Source organism: Bombyx mandarina, chromosome 10, assembly GCF_030267445.1.
Source record: "Bombyx mandarina strain Sakado chromosome 10, ASM3026744v2".
In the NCBI taxonomy this organism is placed as follows: Eukaryota; Metazoa; Arthropoda; class Insecta; order Lepidoptera; family Bombycidae; genus Bombyx; species Bombyx mandarina.
The window spans coordinates 1,202,148-1,221,064 of NC_143217.1; the positions used below are offsets into that span (position 1 = coordinate 1,202,148).

General features: G+C 37.2%; 1 protein-coding gene across 5 annotated transcripts in view; it reads right to left on the reverse strand.

The window, feature by feature from the left end:
* The window catches only part of Traf4 (TNF receptor associated factor 4), a 137,367-nt gene that overhangs the window by 4,086 nt on the left and 114,364 nt on the right, over positions 1 to 18,917 (reverse strand). For 3 of the 5 annotated variants that reach the window (XM_089730109.1, XM_028172592.2, XM_028172591.2), the window contains 4 exons: positions 3,327 to 3,431; positions 2,094 to 2,255; positions 1,282 to 1,431; positions 532 to 696 (listed from right to left, as the gene is read on the reverse strand). In XM_089730109.1, the coding sequence (XP_089586235.1) occupies positions 532 to 696; positions 1,282 to 1,431; positions 2,094 to 2,255; positions 3,327 to 3,431 (582 nt within the window). Of the gene's footprint in view, positions 1 to 531; positions 697 to 1,281; positions 1,432 to 2,093; positions 2,256 to 3,326; positions 3,432 to 3,510; positions 3,685 to 3,748; positions 4,060 to 18,917 lie in introns of those variants that run through there. The other 2 variants (XM_089730111.1, XM_089730110.1) reach the window with 2 other exon arrangements.

The following is an 18,917-nucleotide window of genomic DNA, read 5'->3' on the forward strand; positions in this document are numbered from 1 at the left end:
AATATACGAAGCTTAAACGTGAAACCTACAACATCTAAACCAGGGGATCCCAAACGTATTTTGTCTACTGCACACTTTGAGAATAAATTATTCTTTAGCGCCCCCATTTTCCCCCTACTTAAAAGCCACTATAGCGAGAGCTCAGTCGATGTCTAAGGGTCGTAGACGAAATTACAACATAGCCTTTACACATTGCCCCCATTTTTTTTCTGGGTCTCTTACCGCCCCCCTTTAAGCCTGCAGCGCCCACAAGGGGGCGATATCGCCAACTTTGGGAAAGGCTGATCTAAACGATCAAATCGCTTAAAAGAGAAAAATATAAGAGTAGCCCACGAGGCACATAGCACACGTGTAAATACCACAACGTGCTCTTCATAAATACTTTCCGTAAAAAGTAGTGACGGTAAAAATAGAAGACTTTCAAGATTTTTATGCCATCATAGAGACCTTATTATAAATACGTTCAAAATAGAAACATCACACTTGTTATTTTAACTGACAATACAACGACTGAAGTATGGCAGTACCTACCTTAAATCTACATCCGGCGTCCCTGAAGGAGCAGGGCAGCGCGGCGGCCGTGCAGTGGTCCCGCAGGTGCGCGTCGAGCAGGTCCCGCGGCACGGGCGCCGCGCACCGCTGCGGGCACGGCACGGGCGCACGGGCACAGCCCTCGCCGTGCGCGCACACCGTGTCCTGCACAGCGACACCGTACCGAGGTTAATATTGGCCGGACGTCACGTTGACACGAGATTAAACCGCTTTTTTTCCCTACTGCTGATAGCCTTGAGAGGCTATTTCAGCGTAACCTTAACTAGTAGGTGAGCTCACGGGGCTCAAACCGGAGTGATGTTAACACTGACCCTAGCAAGAGCAGTGCTTCGCAGAATCTACCACCGGATCGGAAACGCGACCAACTGAGAAGATCCGGCGAGAAACTCAGTGGGCTTAAACCGCAAAACCAGTTACCATTATGTCTTCGACTGGCAAAGCGAAAGAAAATACTTCGTTCGAATTGAAACTAACATATAGTGGGATGCACTCAATTCATATTACAATTCGGCATTGGATTCGAATAATGAGATTGCAAAGATATCGATTGACCAAAGGAATCTTTGGTATACCTAACCTAACCTAACCTAATTCATAACATTTGTGGTCAGTACAATGTCTTTATAACAACGTAAACGTATGGATGAGAGTTCGACGTGATAAGCGTGACGTGCTCCGAAGCTAATTGCAGCAACTAAGGTGAGACACGTGGTCCGGCGTGGGCCTCACCTGCGTGTACTTCTGGCCGCAGTGTCTGCACGGCACGAGGCGCTTGCTGCAGTGCTGCTGCAGATGCTGCTGCGTGTGTCGGCGCTGCACCTTGGCGCCGCACTTGTTCTCGCAGTAGATGGGCTCGTGGCCGCAGTTACCCTGGTGCTCCTGGAAGCCGTCACGTTTTACTAATCAATAATATGAACTGTTCGTTCAGAGGTCCAACCAGTGTGCTTAGTGCGAGTTTCTTAACGTTCTCGATAGCGTAAAAGTTAACCCATTTTTGTATGCAGTTGGAACAGCGCCCCCAGCGGCAAAAGCGATCCCATTCCATACAAATATGAGCGAACTTTTACGCTATTGAGAACTTTAAAAAATTCTCACTAAGCACACTGATCACGGGAAGTGTGAACAGTAAGAACTTCAGGGCGTCCTCAATTAGAAGTAACGGGAATCTCTAAATTTCTGCCGTTCGTGACCTATAACCCGAACCTTTTTTATTGCTTAGTTGAGTGGACGAGCTCACGAACATCTGATGGGTTCCGGAGTGGTTACCGCAGTCCACAGACATCAACAACATCAATGCCACCACCTACCTTAAAACATGAGTGCTATCTTTCAGTATAACAATACAACGGTTGCCCCACCCTTCGAAGCTAAACGCATTATTCCTTCACGGCAGAAATAGGCATGGTGGTGATACCAACCCGAGCGGACTTACAACACGTCCTACCACTACTTATACTTATCTTTAGTTATGTCTTTAAATGTGTAACAAATTCATAGTTGGATTTCTAAAGTAAACCAAAAGAGGTGTGGTGGGTGCTGACCTCGAGCGCGCTGCCCGAGAACTCTGTGTGGCAGTGCTCGCAGTTGGCCCGGCGCCGCGGGCACGTGTAGCGGAGGTGGTCCTGCATGAGCACCCGCGGTATCATGGCGCCGCAGTGCGCGGCACATAGCACCGCGTCGTGCTTGCAAGTATTTAGATGTGCCTGGTGGAAGACGTACACGTTAAATGGGAAAGAAAATGTTTTTAATAGCCTCAGAGGTAGTAGAGTACATCGCTCGTAGAGGCCCCGATAACTTAGAGAAGCTGCTGGTAGTTGGTCAGGTTGACGGGAGAAGATCACGCCGACGCTCACCTACCCGCTGGTCTGGTCTAGTAAAGACGCTCACCGGCCTACCAATAACCGAGGCTATAAAGACCGCCGAGGACAGGAAGACGTGGGGAGGCATTGTGCATCGAGTAGTCAAAATTTCATATTAGACACGACATTCAGCAATGAAGAGACCGACTCAGAAGAAGAATAGCCTCAGAAGAACATATGTCCCAACTGACGGTGAGAGTCCAACGTCGCTTATAGACGCAATACCCCTGAGCCTCTATAAACTAACAAAACCTAAGTCATCCTTTTTCGTTATAACTATAAGGTCTGCATATTAGAAAAGACATGAGCTTTTTCCATGTTCGAGAACATGAGTTTCTCGGCAAATGGTCTATGGATTAGTTTAAGGGGAACCCGTATCCCGTGACAGTGGAACTCGTCGCCAGAACAGCGTTACTCGTATGTACTAATTGAAACCACATTGTTTCCAGGGACTATTTTTCCTGCAACTTAAATTGTCAATTGTCAATTTTTTTATGCCTCTCGGTTTTTTCTCGGAACTAGTGGGTAGAACAAAATTTGGAGGTAATATTCTTCGAGTACCCTTGAGTGCTTGAAGGAATACAATTAGCCTCTTACTTAATTCAAATTAAATGTCATCACCAGTGCTCTTGATGATAAGTCTACTTAACTTTTAAATCGAATTTACTTTTAAGACATTTATTTTATAAGAATTCTATTTTCATATTTCTTACCAAACCAATAGACAGAAAATAAACATAAAAATAAGTAAATACAATCTTTGACACGAGCAGATATATACAACAGTTTTCTGTAAGTGGGTGCGTGTTACTCACACACACTCACACATACATATGTATGAGCGGATCAATGATAGATCGATCTATTTACCCACATAAGTTTATCATTATAACAATATTTGCCGTCTCGCCTCACCTTCAGTTTGCGGAGCTCGTCTGACCACTGACATCCTTCTTTGTGATGGATGCAGTACACCACCGACCCCATTATCGCCTTCTCAGACTCAGGATCGGGATAAATCTATAACGAAACAAAAAAAAAACAAGTCTGTAGCAAACACAATCTCACAAACATTAAAATAATTATTAATGCTACTTACAACCTTCTTGATCTTAGATATTATAAATTTAATCATTTTGAATAAGTAATTAATTTAGAATGCGTAAAGTTGTATGAATACAAAATACACGACGTCAAAAGCAACGGTTGCCGCCAAGACTGATTGGGGCGCCCGCTACACTCGCACAACGGATTAAATAGGACAACGCGATCAAAAATAAACCAACATCTCGAAAAGCGAATAATAAAAAACGGCCTGTGTGTTTTGGTGTACGCACCGTACTTTCGAAAATGGAACACATAGCGCGCGCGAAAATATGCAAAATGGCCGCGCGTACACAATTTCGCGCGTAATTCGTACAGGAGCGTTCACGACAAAGTGCTGATACGGAATGCGTTCCCGTTTGTACGTTTTCGTTATCTTTATGGGTGCAACGAACAGATGTCGGACGCGGCCCAGCATTCCCTTGTGTTGCTGTACAGATAAGCGTGATTTTTCACTTCCCAAACCAGCTGAGTAATGAAATAAGCAAACACACTCGTTTGGATGCCTTTGAGCGCTGCTTTCACACGACTAAGCTAATTTTTCTGTGAAACCGAACGTCTGTTACTTGGAGGCAGCATGATAAAATGCATTTAAAAACATAATAATATTTTGAACTTATAACTAAACAAACATTTTCCTATTTAATTCATGGACGAAAAATTCTCATACAATAAACATAAAAGGCACATCGCACTAATATAGTATTAATTCAATTTAATGTATTTACAGTGAATGTGTCGCTAATTACTTAAAATTTAAATGTTAAAAAATATAGAACAGTTTTATAGTACGCTCTATTCTATTTACAAACACTGGTGCATGTGGTCATCGGCATGGATGCCTCATAAACGTACCTTCGCTTCACGTCCATATTCAATTCAAACAGAACACCTAACGATACAAATCCGATGATCTAAATATTATCTTTATGAACACGCCTTAAGAGCGAGAATCGCATAACGATCGCGTAAGCCTAGGTGCTCTCTGCTCTCTCGTTGGTAGTGAATAAATTTACAAATATAGAATGTTATTTGTGTCGTTCTAAAAAGATGGACTGCGATGTGTTGAGCTCTCCCGCATCGGTCATTTATAGAACTCGTATTGTTAATACAGGACCGAAAGGCAAACAGTAAGTAAGAGGAGATAGGAGTTACAACGTTTTAGAACTGGTACGATTGAAGTATAGTGTTGTTAGTACGCCATTTGTGAGACGTCACTCATTGGGATGGCATTATCGTATGTAATTTGTAGGTAAGAAGTAGTAACAAGTGTTATAACAATAGTTTGCCTTAAACGGTTTCGAGGGGTGTTTAGACTTCGTTCGTTTGTATAAACGTAGTACTTAATTGGATGCTCGCGGTTTGGTGGCAGTAGCCAAGAAACTGAAAACACAGATTAATCACGTTTTGACGTTTTTTTTTTTTTAAATCACTTAACTACTCTCCGTTTAATGTGTTTTGAATTATTTTTTTCTACACAAATACATCCAAAGTCGTAACGTCATAACAATAAATAGGCATGTTTCAGGCCATTTGAACATCCAATAACACTTTCCAGTTGAAAATCAGCCATAATCCTACTACTGGTTTTGCAACCCCGGCTATCACCGACCCACACCTCTAATATTATCCTATCACATACGGAACACGATCCTAAGAAATGACAAAAAACAGATACGTAGTAGTATGTAATTTATATAAAAATAGCTTCGAACCTTTGAACTTATGCACTTAATTTTATGATTGAATTTAACCCTAAACAGACGGTTCGAAAAACTATAAGACAAATCATGTTACAACATCGATTAATACAAATATTGATCGACCCCAATTAATGTAACACTAGAATAAAGTACATACGTACTTTTTATAAATACTTCCACATATTTTACAAATCTCCATACGCCTACACTATAAAGTGTTAAATTAATGAATTCCGATAGATTGTTTCACAATCATTAAACAAGGACGTGTTTATATTTATTTTAACTGCGTGGGTTTTTTTAATCTAGGGTTCTAGCATATTTCATGTACGTAGATAGAATAACATCGTAAATATACTTTATATCTACATATTATATTTTAATGTGTCCGAACCAATGTTTGCATTGGAATCTGTTGACAAATCAAAGTTTATTTACGATCTTAGAGTGCGTATGAAATCGCATCGAAGAAGACGTTATAACGGTATCGCTCATCCTATCCTTGCTGCTTAGTGCAGTACGCTTTTTTATAATAACGTTTTAACGTTGTAATAACGCTTACTGTATTCGCCATCACTTTGTTTTAGATGGGCAAAAGAACTCGCGACTTAACTTAGCGATTGGCAGTGTTTTAATAAATATGTTTAACATTGATATTAATTCCTGCAGAAACTCGATAAAAAGGGAATATTGATAAAAAGAAGTGATGGATTTTACATTTATGTTTTACAGATTATTCTCCTGCTATCGTCATATTTTTTTTATTTTTTTTTTATTGCCTTATAGGCAGACGAGCATACGGCCCACCTGATGGTGAGTGGTTACCGTCGCTCATGGACGTCATCAATGCCAGGGGCAGAGCCAAGCCAAGCCTACCTAAAATGTCAAGTTTGGAAGTGGATTTCACACATTCACGTTGTGTAGCAATGTCATCATGACAGCAAACTTTTTTGCGAGAGTATATCGCGGCACTCCACTGCTCCCTTTGATACTGTTGGGTGGTATTGTGGGATCTTTAGCTAATAGCAAGCAACTGGCTCGATTCCTAGCTATTTGAACTGCATCGCGGCACAACCACTACCTTAATCTCACCCCGATATCAATACACCTGCACGTCTTACTGACGAACAATTACTTTACAAAAAATAGAGGTCCCGCAGTAGTCGAAGTCCGACTATAATTAATTGGAATTGTCAGTTTATACACTATTATAATTGTATTTTATACTTCTATAATCACAAATATATGTCATATAATCACAATAATATATATCTATAATCACAATAACTACTAAAAAAATATTAATAAAGACGAACAACATTTAATCTATTCTCAATTTGACCACAGACGTCAAGAACAAAAGTTTGACCATAAATAAATAGTATGGATGCATGTGTGCGTCAAATACATGGTAGTGTGTGTAATGTTTTCTTTATTGATTTAATGTGTCTTTTATGCATTATTTTAAAAACATATTAGCATTGTGCACTTCTTCTCTATATTCTCTATAAGTGTGGAAAATTTCATACTCCTCCGTCCGCGCAATTTTCGTAAAAAGGGATACAAAGTTTTTGTTTCACTTATTAATATATAGATAATAACAATTAAGTACTACTAAGTTTTCTATAGAAACAGGACTTGGCTGAACTTAACTAAGCAGTGTAATTAAAACAAGTTTTGCGACTGGCGTCCGTGACTGTAACTGTAAAATATTCGAAATTGTGGAAATAGTATAATTACAATTACAAATAAACGCGAAATCAAAATAATAAATCAAACAGTTTTAAATATGTCTAAGACTCGCAAAACTCGAAGAATATACTAAATTAAGCAGTATTTTGATTTGATTGGACATTTTGAATACATATTTATATGCCTAATAATAATAATAAATCATTAAGCGGATTTTTGAAGGAAGGCCGCGTTAGATGTTCGTGTGGGTGAAATGTTGCAATAGTCGTGTGGGCAGGCTACCTTGCCACTCAAATTAATTATGTTTTTATGCCATATAAATAATAGGTACTTTAAAGGCATACGAATAATAATACGTTTTAGGATAAATAAATTATGTCCTTTTTTGCAAAGTTGATAGAAGATTCTCAGTTCATATGATAAGTACATTAAAAGTTATTGTGCCCTTAAGGTAGTGCGTCTTGAGAGTTCGCACGTGTAGGTACTACCGCTCTGCCTATTATAGTTTGAAGGGTGGAACCGATGTACTATAGAACCGAGTCCAGAATCCATGTATCAAGGTGGGTGACGACATTCACATTGTTGATGTCTGTGGACTCTGGTAGCCACTTAACACCAGATGGTTCGTGAGTTCGTTCAGCTGTCTTAGTAATAAGAAATAAATATACCTCTATTCAAATTAAAATCAACTACAAAATGTCATCATCTCTAAACTGTAATTCGCCTTAATTTCGCCACATTTTGCTCTAAGAAAATACATAGTTCAAAATAAAAAGCAAATTGTTGTAAATTTGAACTTAACAAAAAATTAAAACATCAATTTAGTTCGAACATTAATTAAACTGCCTTAAGACGGTAAAGTCTTTATTAATATTTAAAAAAACAAAAGTCATAATTAATACTCCCGAGTGACAGGTACAGATCGCAACCAAACAGCTCTGAAGCCGTACGTGGTTATAAATTATGGCGCGAACGTAATTATTGTGAAGTCGTTCTAATTTTGAATAATGGAGTATAACCGTAACATTCTTTTTTTCTGGATCGTTAATTCCAACAAACAGAAATATGACAGAATATTTAGAAAATTCGAACCCACTGCATTTGATAATGTGTATAGCTAAATAAAACCTATTATTAGGTAGGTTCAGTTTACGAGATACTCTAGTAACTCCACTAAACTCTACTTTTATTTTGCGATACGCAATAAAGACATCAGTTATGATGATGATAAGAATCGCAGTATTTTTAGACATTAAAAGTTACTAATTTGTTTCCTTTGCATTTTTGTCATCTCGTAGGTACTAAGAAACGATAAAGTATTTCATTTTGAACAACAATTCACTAACGTATGGAAGCTTCAGATAATTATCGACACACGCTATCCTGAGAATGTACACAAACCGCAGTTTGTTGATGCTGTTTTTGTTTTTAGCTGTGTTGGTTGCTGTTTAGCAACGCACACAATGTAGATAAAGCTGAAAATAGCTCAATAAAGTTCAGCTAAAAACTCCGCTTTAATTTTAAGTGAAAAAGAAGACGATGGGATAATCTCAAATAAAACTTCTCACAGAACGTGCGGTACAAGAACCACAGAGCTCCGGTCAATCCATCATGACTTATATGGCCCCGATGGAGGCTGGATGCTAAGTAAGCCAGTTCAGGGGTGTAGTTAAGGAAGGGTACTGTAGCGGGTAGCTATCACGGAACATCACCACCCTGCCTATTTCTGCGGTGAAGCAGTAATACGTTTCGGTTTGAAGGGTGGGGCAGCCGCCGTAACTATACTTGAGTCTTTAGAACCTATATTTCAAGGTGGGTAGCGCATTTACGTTGTAGATGTCTATGGGCCTCAGTAACTACCTAACACCAGATGGGCTGTGAGCTCGTCCACCCATCTAAGCAAAAAAAAGGCAGTGATGACAGATCAACTAATATGCGATACTTAATCTTTGAAGTTGAATCACTGAACTCCTAAACGGCTGGACCGATTTTAATGAATTTTTCTGTGTACCTTCAGATGGATTCTAGAATGGTTTTAGATTTACAAATCAGCCCCGCAGATGGCGCTGCAGTCGGTATCCAGGTTATTTATCTTTCCTAGAAATAATTTATATGACAAAACATTTTTTTTTCCTACCTAACCTGATAGCCATGAGAGGCTATATCAGCGTCGCCTTAACTAGTAGGTGAGCTCACGGGGCTCAAACCTGATGACGTTGCTAACACGAACCCTAGCAAGAGCCGTGCTTCGCAGAATCTACCACCGGATCGGAAACGCGACCCACTGAGAAGATCCGGCGAGAAACTCAGTGGGCTGTGTCTGAGGGTTAATTTACTCGTCGAGCCCTTCGTCTCAAGCGACGGGTTCGACGAGAACGATGACCGGTGCTTGAGGTACCTAAAAGCACCGTTAGTGGATCGGGAGGATTCGAAATGACGTGTTTGGGGCGACGTCCACTGCTTTCCATTCTGTCCGCAGGATCGGGAATGTAGTTACCGGCGGCCACGATGAGAGGGTTCTCGTGTCGTGCCGCTTTATCGAAGTGGCGCATCGACGCCGAAAACAACGTTTGCTAGTATAATTACATATTTCAAATAGTACGAACGATTCCATCAGAATTATGATTAAAGATGAAAATTTTCAAATTGTTTCGCTACGTTGAGCATCTTTAATAAAACAAGTGTAAAGATCATTATCAATGGCGGGCAGCGCGTCGAACGGAAGCGAGTTCGATGCCCGTGCACGGACCTTACCGTGCTGTGTTACGTAATTATCATAATTACACATAATGTATGACATCGGAGTACATTTAAACCTTCCTAAATGTAGCCAACTAACAATAATATATTTATTTATTACACTTCATGTAAAATTTACATTGGCGGACTTAATGCCTAAGGCATTCTCTACCAGTCAACCAAAGGTAGGGGCAAAGTGAATAGTGGTAGGTGCAATGAAATTTATATTAATTTACAAATACATACACAGAAAAAAAAGTATATACATACATATGTACACAACCACATATACATACATACATACTTACATATAATAGTTATTAATAAATAGGTATGTACATTGCAATAATATATTCGCATTGTACATATTTCGATACTGTAAGAGGTATCGGGTATTTGTTCTAGTATTTTTTAATGTAATTTCGTTTTTACGTTAAGAATTGTATCGAGGAGTGAAATTCTATTTAACTTAAGCGACATTTTTGCAACTTTATAAGAGAGCTATTTAATGTTAAAAATTAGCAAAAAATATCATAACACAAAACTATTTTAGCTATTTGAATGGAGTATACTTAATTGAAGTTCATTTAAGATTATCGAACTGTTGTCGCTAATAGCAAATAAAAGGGACCTTTAATTACAAAGCTAAATGTCGCGTCTTAAGCGAAAAGTCGCATAGCCCATAACCTGTAGCCATTATTTTTGTTGTTTGCTATGGAATTAGGTTATTTACTGGTTACTGGTGGTAGGACCTCTTGTGAGTCCGCACGGGTAGGTACCACCACCCCGCCTATTTCTGCCGTGAAGCAGTAATGCGTTTCGGTTTGAAGGGTGGGGTAGCCGCTGTAACTATACTGAGATCTTAGAACTTATATCTCAAGGTGGGTGGCGCATTTACATTGTAGATGTCTATGAGCTCCAGTAACCACTTAACACCAGATGGGCTGTGAGCTCGTCCACCCATCTAAGCTATATAAAAAAAAAACATTCAATGATTTGAATAGGTAAATTTTAAACTTTTGTTGTGTCGGATTTAACAAATTGATAAATTCGTTTTAAATTAAAAACAACATTGGCGGCTAGGTAGTAGTAAAGTTTGAGATGCGTGGGTTCCGCCATTACTGTATCTTTATTATCATTTCATTCGATAAACAAACTGAGGTTTCATCAATGGACTGACGGCTAGAGCATAAATCACCTTCAAATGCTAATGCTTCTTTTTGTTATTGTTTATCCAACGTTTATTGATAAATTGTTGTGCTTTTAGACGATTTTTGATGGAACATTAAATAAACTATTGTTGGGATATTCTAAATTAAATAACATAGGAATTATTTTATCTGGTATCAGATCAATGTCGACTTTTTGCCGTGTTTTGGTCCAAAGACGTAGGATGTTCTAATATGAAAATAGTATATCATTATCTGTAAGTACAATGTAGGTACAGGCAGCTGTAACATCAGATACGTGGCTTAAAAGCATTTCAAAATACCTTATCGTTAGCATTTTGAAAGCTTGTCTGTGTATCTGTTTCACTGGTTTTTTACTGGCGGTAGGACGTCTAGTCAGTCAGCACGGGTAGGTACCACCGCCCTGCCTATTTCTGCCGTGAAGCAGTAATGCGTTTCGGCTTGAAGGACGGGGCAGCCGTTGTACTGTTAAAAAACGGAGACCTTAGATCCCATGTCTCGAGGTGGGGGGCAGTATTGACGTTGTATATGTCTAAGTGCTCCGCTAACTATTTAACACCAGGTGAGCCGTGAGCTCGGCCACCATCTAAGCAATAAAAATAAAATAAAAATTTAATGATGTTAAATTTCGTTATGGATTAAGTATCAAAATGTTCTTTGGTGTACCAACATCTAAATACGAGATATTTATTCTTTTTCAAAATAGAACGCTACCATCGAAGGCAAACGGAACTCGATATCAATTAGGTTGTCTGTCATCACGTCGAGAGAGTGTCGCGTTACATAGTGAATTAAAGCCGAGAGCCACTCCAAGACGCTTGCTCCGTTCTTATTTTATCTATGTATTTTATCGTCGACCTTCTTGGAATTGTCTAGAATAAATACTCTTTGAAAATTAAGAACGATATTAAGTTTCGTGTAAATTTTTTTATTGTGCACAGTGCAATAAAACTTTAGCCAAAAAATTCATGATTTTTAATGTCAAATGTTTCCTTTACGTCCGTTGTGTATTATTGTACAAAATTTGTTTCAAAAATACCACTGTCATTCGCTTTCTCTAAAACCGTATAATGTGCTTGTTTATTTCATCCAACGCTGTACAAAACTGCGGACCACCAAACCGTTACGAAATTACTGGCCTAAAATATACACTGTTTTTTTTTCTTTATTTTGGTAGGTAGTAGTACATTGAAATTATATATAATAATAATAAAAAAGATAACAGATACCTTTGTAAAAATCATTTAAACGCGTATTTTTTTGCCTACGAAGAATATTGTAAATGTAAATTCGAACCTCATTATCTACATACTAACTATGGTAAGCTTAGGCCACTTTTGCCCTGACGGCCTCAATTATTGTCGTAGCAGTTTATATTGGCTATTTAGTATGCTTAACTCTTTGATAATGAATTTGGAACAATTTTTCTGGATAGATGTTTAAGCGAGCTCACGACCCATCTGGTGTAAGTGGTAATAACCGAATCCCAGATAAATTACTCGATGACTCAATTGTATTATAAGCTGGCCTTCAAACCGGAACACCTTACTACTTCGTGACAAAAATAGGCAGAGTGGCGGCATATGCCCGGGTAGGATCACAAAACTCCTTATCACGCGTATTTACGTAATAATAAATATGTCTTTTGTATAGCTTGGAAACACAATTATTTCAAGCTTTAGTCAAAACACCGTGATCGCCAATAAAATAACATTCTTTTAGCATCGTTAATTAGTCCGGTCATTATCTTTAAATCAAGTGCACTCCGGAAGCTGTCAGAGGTCATCGGTGTCAGCTGTCAAACGCGCCGCGTAGTAACGTCAAATGCAACATTACACAACGCATCAACTATATCGCAGTAACATAGCTCTAAGTAATGATGGCTCTTCGATATAATCTTTTTGTTATCTTTTATTAATGAAGATCCTCTTTGTGAGTTAATACGGATAATAAATTTATGTATTCGTATGTATGGTGTGTAATGATTTATCCAATACGGTACTTTGATAATGTGTCTGTGGAAATAAGCGAAACTTACCTACTGTTTCTTGCCTGACGTAAGTCATTCTTGAAAATGGTAGGCTTGGGATTGAGAAGTCAATTAAGAATGATTTCCTACGCTGACTCTGCGGGAGGATTGAATTAGAAATTGATCGAAACTATTTCCGATGGAAGACGAAGGAATAGCAGTAGTTTGAAATGACAACACTAACATGTTACATATTATGAATGCGCTGAATCGATGTTTTAGTTAATTTATTTGAATACAATCTGGCCTATTTTACAACACTAATTTATAATTAAATTATTTAATCTTCTAATAAAGTGTCAAATGTTACGGTACCTAAATAGTATAGATCGGTTACAAAGCAGTAATAAAACTGAAGCAAGCTGAAACTCCAAGGTAAAAACGAAGTTACGAGAATGTCAATTAGTACAACATTCTACTATTAAGATCAAATTTCTTTAACATATTTTGTATTACATTCAAGATATGTTAATGAAGGCATTCCTATTTAGCAGCTGTAGGCACGGGTCAGTGAAGAATGCTCGCAATCTATTGAATTTTAATTTAGTTCCTATTAATACCAACCCGATAGCTACTTTATAAGATGTGCATCGAATTTATTGTTTAACGAAGTCGAGGAGACATAGTTTTTATTTCTATTACTCCTGACATTTTAGTGTGCTCTGAGCAATTCCCAAAAGTCGCTACACCCGCGCTATCAAGAGTAAAAATATCATTTTGCTAATGGACCTTTCAAACTTGGCATAATATTATATTCTCGGCTCATATTTGGTGCAATTTATTTTTTATTACTCCAGTGTGGACTGATCATTCGTCGAAGTGGTCACTAGTAAAACTGTCCAATTTCGCGATCCACCTTTTCGAATTGGCCATGATTTTGTAATCATAGCCCATGATTGTTATTGCTTAAAGGACGCGCGAAACTACGGCACCTATCCGTGCGGGCTGATCGAGGTACAGCAGCGAAAACTGTTAAACAATTCAATTGAAAAATTGACCTCGGGTCCCGGGGGAGTCGTCGGCGATAATTGAAACGAGGCCTTTGTACCCGCAGCGGTTTGATCGATCACCGGATACGAGTGATTGTGGCGTGCGAATTCTGTCGTCTCCCGACAAGAAAACAAACATAAAACGCAATGCGGCTATGGCATATAGCAGACCGGTTAACTGTGAGCATTCACCGTCATGGCTCAAGTGTGTACCATCGACTCTATATCATCTACTAAGCATGCGTATCTTCACGTAAGCCCACGTCTTCATCTAGCAAGTCAGACCTTAAGAGAATTCTTATAAAGGCAACAAGGTATATTTGTCATGTTATATTTTATTTAAACATTTTTTTCATTAATTCAACTATTTCCAACGTTTCCGAAATTTTGGGAGCCGATTGAAAGCAGGAAAGACGAAACCGCAACAAACGATTTCCTTGCTTCGAAAGCAATTAGATCAGGCCAAGGGCACTCTCACCAACTATATACTGAATTTGGATATTTCTCCTTTTGTTCGTGTATTCCTTGGTATGTATTCCTAGGTATTACCTAAGTAACCAATAAGTTAATTTCCAAACACCGGAGATACGTCCTGATAACTTTATTAAGCTGAGTCGTTGCGAAAATTCAACGTTGTAACACTGTAAAGTTAATATGTTATACGAAATTAATCTTTTTTATTTTATTGCCCTTGTAGGCAGACGAGCATACGGCCCACTTGATTGTGAGTGGTTACCGTCGCCCATGGACTTCAGCAATGCCAGTGGCAGAGCCAAACCGCTGCCTACCTAAGCACAAATAAAACAATATAAAGAAATAAATAAAACATAATCAAACATAGTTTCTGGCCATATTGAGATGTCTACAGGTTCTAGTAACTACTTAGCATAGGATGGCCCGTCAGCTTGTTAATCTCAACAATTAAGGATTCCCGAAGAAAAATCTACATAAAAACTTCCTTTTGCACGTCTCGTCTCGATATCACAAGCTTTCGATCGACCTTTGAAACATTCATGATACTCATTGAATATTTACTAGGCTGTTTGTCTTCAATATCATCGGCAGAAAGACGTCTGCTACTGGACATATGCCTCTTCAAAGATACGATACAAGGAACGGCCTTACACTGCCTACAAACAGCGAATTCTCGACGTAGGTTCTCTTCTACCAAACGTATGTACACAATTGTACGTGTTTACATTATCAAATATTTTACTTCAGTCAAACAAAGAGAATATACAGTCACTATCAGTCAAATACTACTACTACGTTTATCGTAAGTTTGACACACATTTCCATATCAACAGTTTTAGTGAGTGTACAGATTTATCTGATTTCACAAACACATCATAACGCCTAACGCTCTGACCTATTTCAATAGTCGACATTACACCAATACAAAAAAAACAAGATTTTATTCAAATAAATTTTCGTATTCTGTTTGGCGTGAATATATTTTATGTTCTACTAACTACTAACTTTCTGCCCGCAGTTTCGCCTGCGTGGACTTAATTTTTAATTTTAATTTTAATTTAAGTGACTTTTTAATTTTAGTTTATGAGAGGTCAAGTTTATTTTAGAGGTTTTTATAAGGTTTATTAGGTACAAACAAGGCACTTGGCTTGGCAATCTTATTCATATACTGTAATGTATATATAATATAATACTAGGCTAATAAAATAAGATATTTTTTTACATTACAGTACCAAGGAAAAAACAATTAGGTAGCTCAGTCCAAAACATAACAGGTCGTTTTCATAAGCGTATGTGTAATTAATATTCTTCTGCCCGATCTTCCAGGTTCAGGTTCCATTTATTGATACATGTTTGTTAAATACATAATTTATCCTACAGATTTACAAGCGGTGGTCTGCCAGACGTCAAACCTCCTTGGCAATGTTTAGTATGTCAGATTACAAATTTGTTACGTTAGAAAATAAGTCTACGATACTACCATAGACAATGCAAATATGAGGATGATTTGAAGTGGCATAATAACATTTTATGCTGGGTTCACAAATAGAGATATCTTAGCACTTTACTTTCAAGTTTACTTTTGAAGTCATTTTCCTCAAGAGTAAATATTGTGTTAACGTAACCATCCAACAAGGCATACGCTATTTTACAACCCATAATCTATTCTTAAGATCGTTTAAAAAAACCACAAGGAAAAAATAAACCGAACATACATTTAATCACTAAACTATAATTGGAATCACGTAAATAGACATCTTTATAACCATTTTTGAAGTTTTCCGTACGGGGCAGACATTTTGATGGGTACGCGTACAAAATGGCGCCTGGTGACGTTGTTATGGCGGGAAAGGGCGCGTGTTAAAAGAATTAACGATGGTTTTAAAGTTTGGATAACTCATTTCGAGTAGTTGTTCGAGAAGTTTATGTACGCTGATGTTCACGTTGATTTAATAATAAAGGCTGGTAGAAATTACAGTTTGTTTTTATAGATAGAATTATGAATGTGAAGGGCTGATACATGACACACCTCGGTATAGAACCACTGGAAATGTAATTGTTTTAACAAAGCTACAGAAGACGTAGAAGTGGAAACTTGTTGAAGAGTCTGTGAATGCTTCAGCGACTTACGTCCTTAATGAAGTTAATATTTATTGATTTTTTATTTATTTAATCTCACAAGAGGACTTATTTGCAATTACGAGAGCTATCACCACTTTTATAACCAAGCAGTGATGCAGTCTGACTTACAAGATGGAACAGCCGTTGCATAACAATGTTCAGACTTCGACTTCATGCTCTACGATATAATGGTCTGAAGGTAAGACGAACATTTAACGACAGACTGGCCGTGATCTCGTCTGCCCGTTGTGAGCAATAAAGTTATATACACGGTGAAACACCATCCTTTTAAATTTTTTGAGAAAACAATGATTCATTCAAGAAACATAAAAGGTCATTAGTATTCACTATTTACTAGTTATTGTCGACCGCAACTTATCAATCGCATGACCGACTTTACGTCAGTCGTAGCGTTGACTCATCGGAGCTCACAATACATACCTACATACAGCCGGAGATATTTGGAATACCAACTAGTAATGAGATTGTACAATAATAATAAAATTAAGTGTACAGTCGTCAGTCAATACAGATTGAGTAAGAAATAAAATTTGAAGTTGTGGCATTCTAGGAAATGTCGTTAATATCCCTTTGCATGTGTACTCTTTATCCAGAACGAACTGTTATGAACGTAAAATTCGGTTGTTTTTGGCACAGGGAAGTTACAGTTACAAGTTTCAATAAGCGTATTTTTAGAAATTAGATCTTTTTTTAATTCGGTTAAAATTACCCAAAAATACAGCTTATTTTTCTCAAACAATAATTAAAAAAATAAAAATTAACAGATAGGAAAATTCCATTGCTTAAAATTTAAGATTCATTTTAAACATTAAAAAAAAAAAAAACAACCATTAATAGTCTGAAAGCGTACTATATAAAATATGTATTTATTTGTATAAATCTTTTATTTTGCGTTTTGTTTCATGAACTAAGCGAAGAAAGTTTAAATATCTGGAACTAAAAGAGATTCGTCAAGCAAGTGCCAATAAATCAACATAGCGGGTTCTGTGACCGGATGTCGGAGGCTCCGTAGCGAGCGGAAGTGACATTATCGCCGCGTTCTTAGGTTTGAATCGAGGTCCTAGACTCATGGTATGTTTTAGCCTCTTTGTTTATGGGAAACTAAAATTAAATATTTAAAAGTAGTAAAAGTTTGTGAAATTTATTTTTTCGAAATTTGAATTTGCTTTTATTATTATTACATCTCATACTATTCTCAGAATGCTCTATAGTATAATTGTCTTTACTTTTTTCAACTAGCAAGTACGCTGAAAAAATTTTGTTATCGAAAAACAGGTTTGATTTAAGAAAATCTTACATCAGACTTACAAATTTGACTTCTAGATCTGTTTAATAGATAGCTTTTTATGATTCGGTTACTTTGGTTTTCAAGAACAATAAGCTATTGATACCGGTGATATTACTTTTTGCTAGATGCTAATACTTTTACAAAATAAGTAGTTAACCATGCGACTGACCTTATTTATCATAGTCGTCATACGCAACATAAATATGAAAATGGCAATGAATCATTAATGTATATAGTGAAAAAAATATATATCCTAATAATCAAGTATCACTACAGTACTAGTAGTTACTCATAAGATATAATATATTCAGAGATAGCTGTCAGTTCACTCTAGAATTTGACCATGGAGTTCATTCTTTAATCTACACGGCTTGTAAATTTAATCTAGACTTTTACGCCTCAGATTTTAAACACGCATTCGGTGATGTAAAGCAGCGTTGTAAAGCAAATAAAAAAATCGCAAGAATAAACCATAAATTTCTATGTTTACATTACTATACTGTATATAATATAGTTATAATATAGTTATAATTGACAGAATATTGTGTATTTTACCTTCCAATCTAATATACGAAAGTGACCCCACAGCAACTGATTATAAGTCCTACAATAAACATTTGCAAGGAAAAGAAAATATGTGTGGAAAGTGGATTGGTTACGTCAATAAAAGCTTTCTTTTTATCTTTATTTAAGGGGACTAGAGGTCCCGCAGTAGTCGAAATTCGACTATAATTAATTGGAATTGTAAGTTTGTACACTATTATGATTGTATTTTATACTTCTATAATCACAAATTTCGCCAAGACTACACTATACAAATATTAACAAAGACAAACAATATTTAATCTATTCTCAATTTGACAACAGATGTCAAGAACAACAGTTTGACAATAAATAGTATGCATGCGTGTGTGCGTCAAATACATGGCATGTAGTGTGTGTAACGTTTTCTTTATTGATTTAATGTATCTTTTATGCATTATTTTAAAAAAATATTAGCATTGTGCATTTCTTCTCTATGTTCTCTATAAGTGTGGAAAATTTCATACTCCTCCGTCCGCGCAATTTTCGTAAAAAGGGATATGTACAAAGTTTTTGCTTCACGTATTATTATTTAAGGAGATTATTCACAAAAAAAGCTTTCTTTAAGAAAATC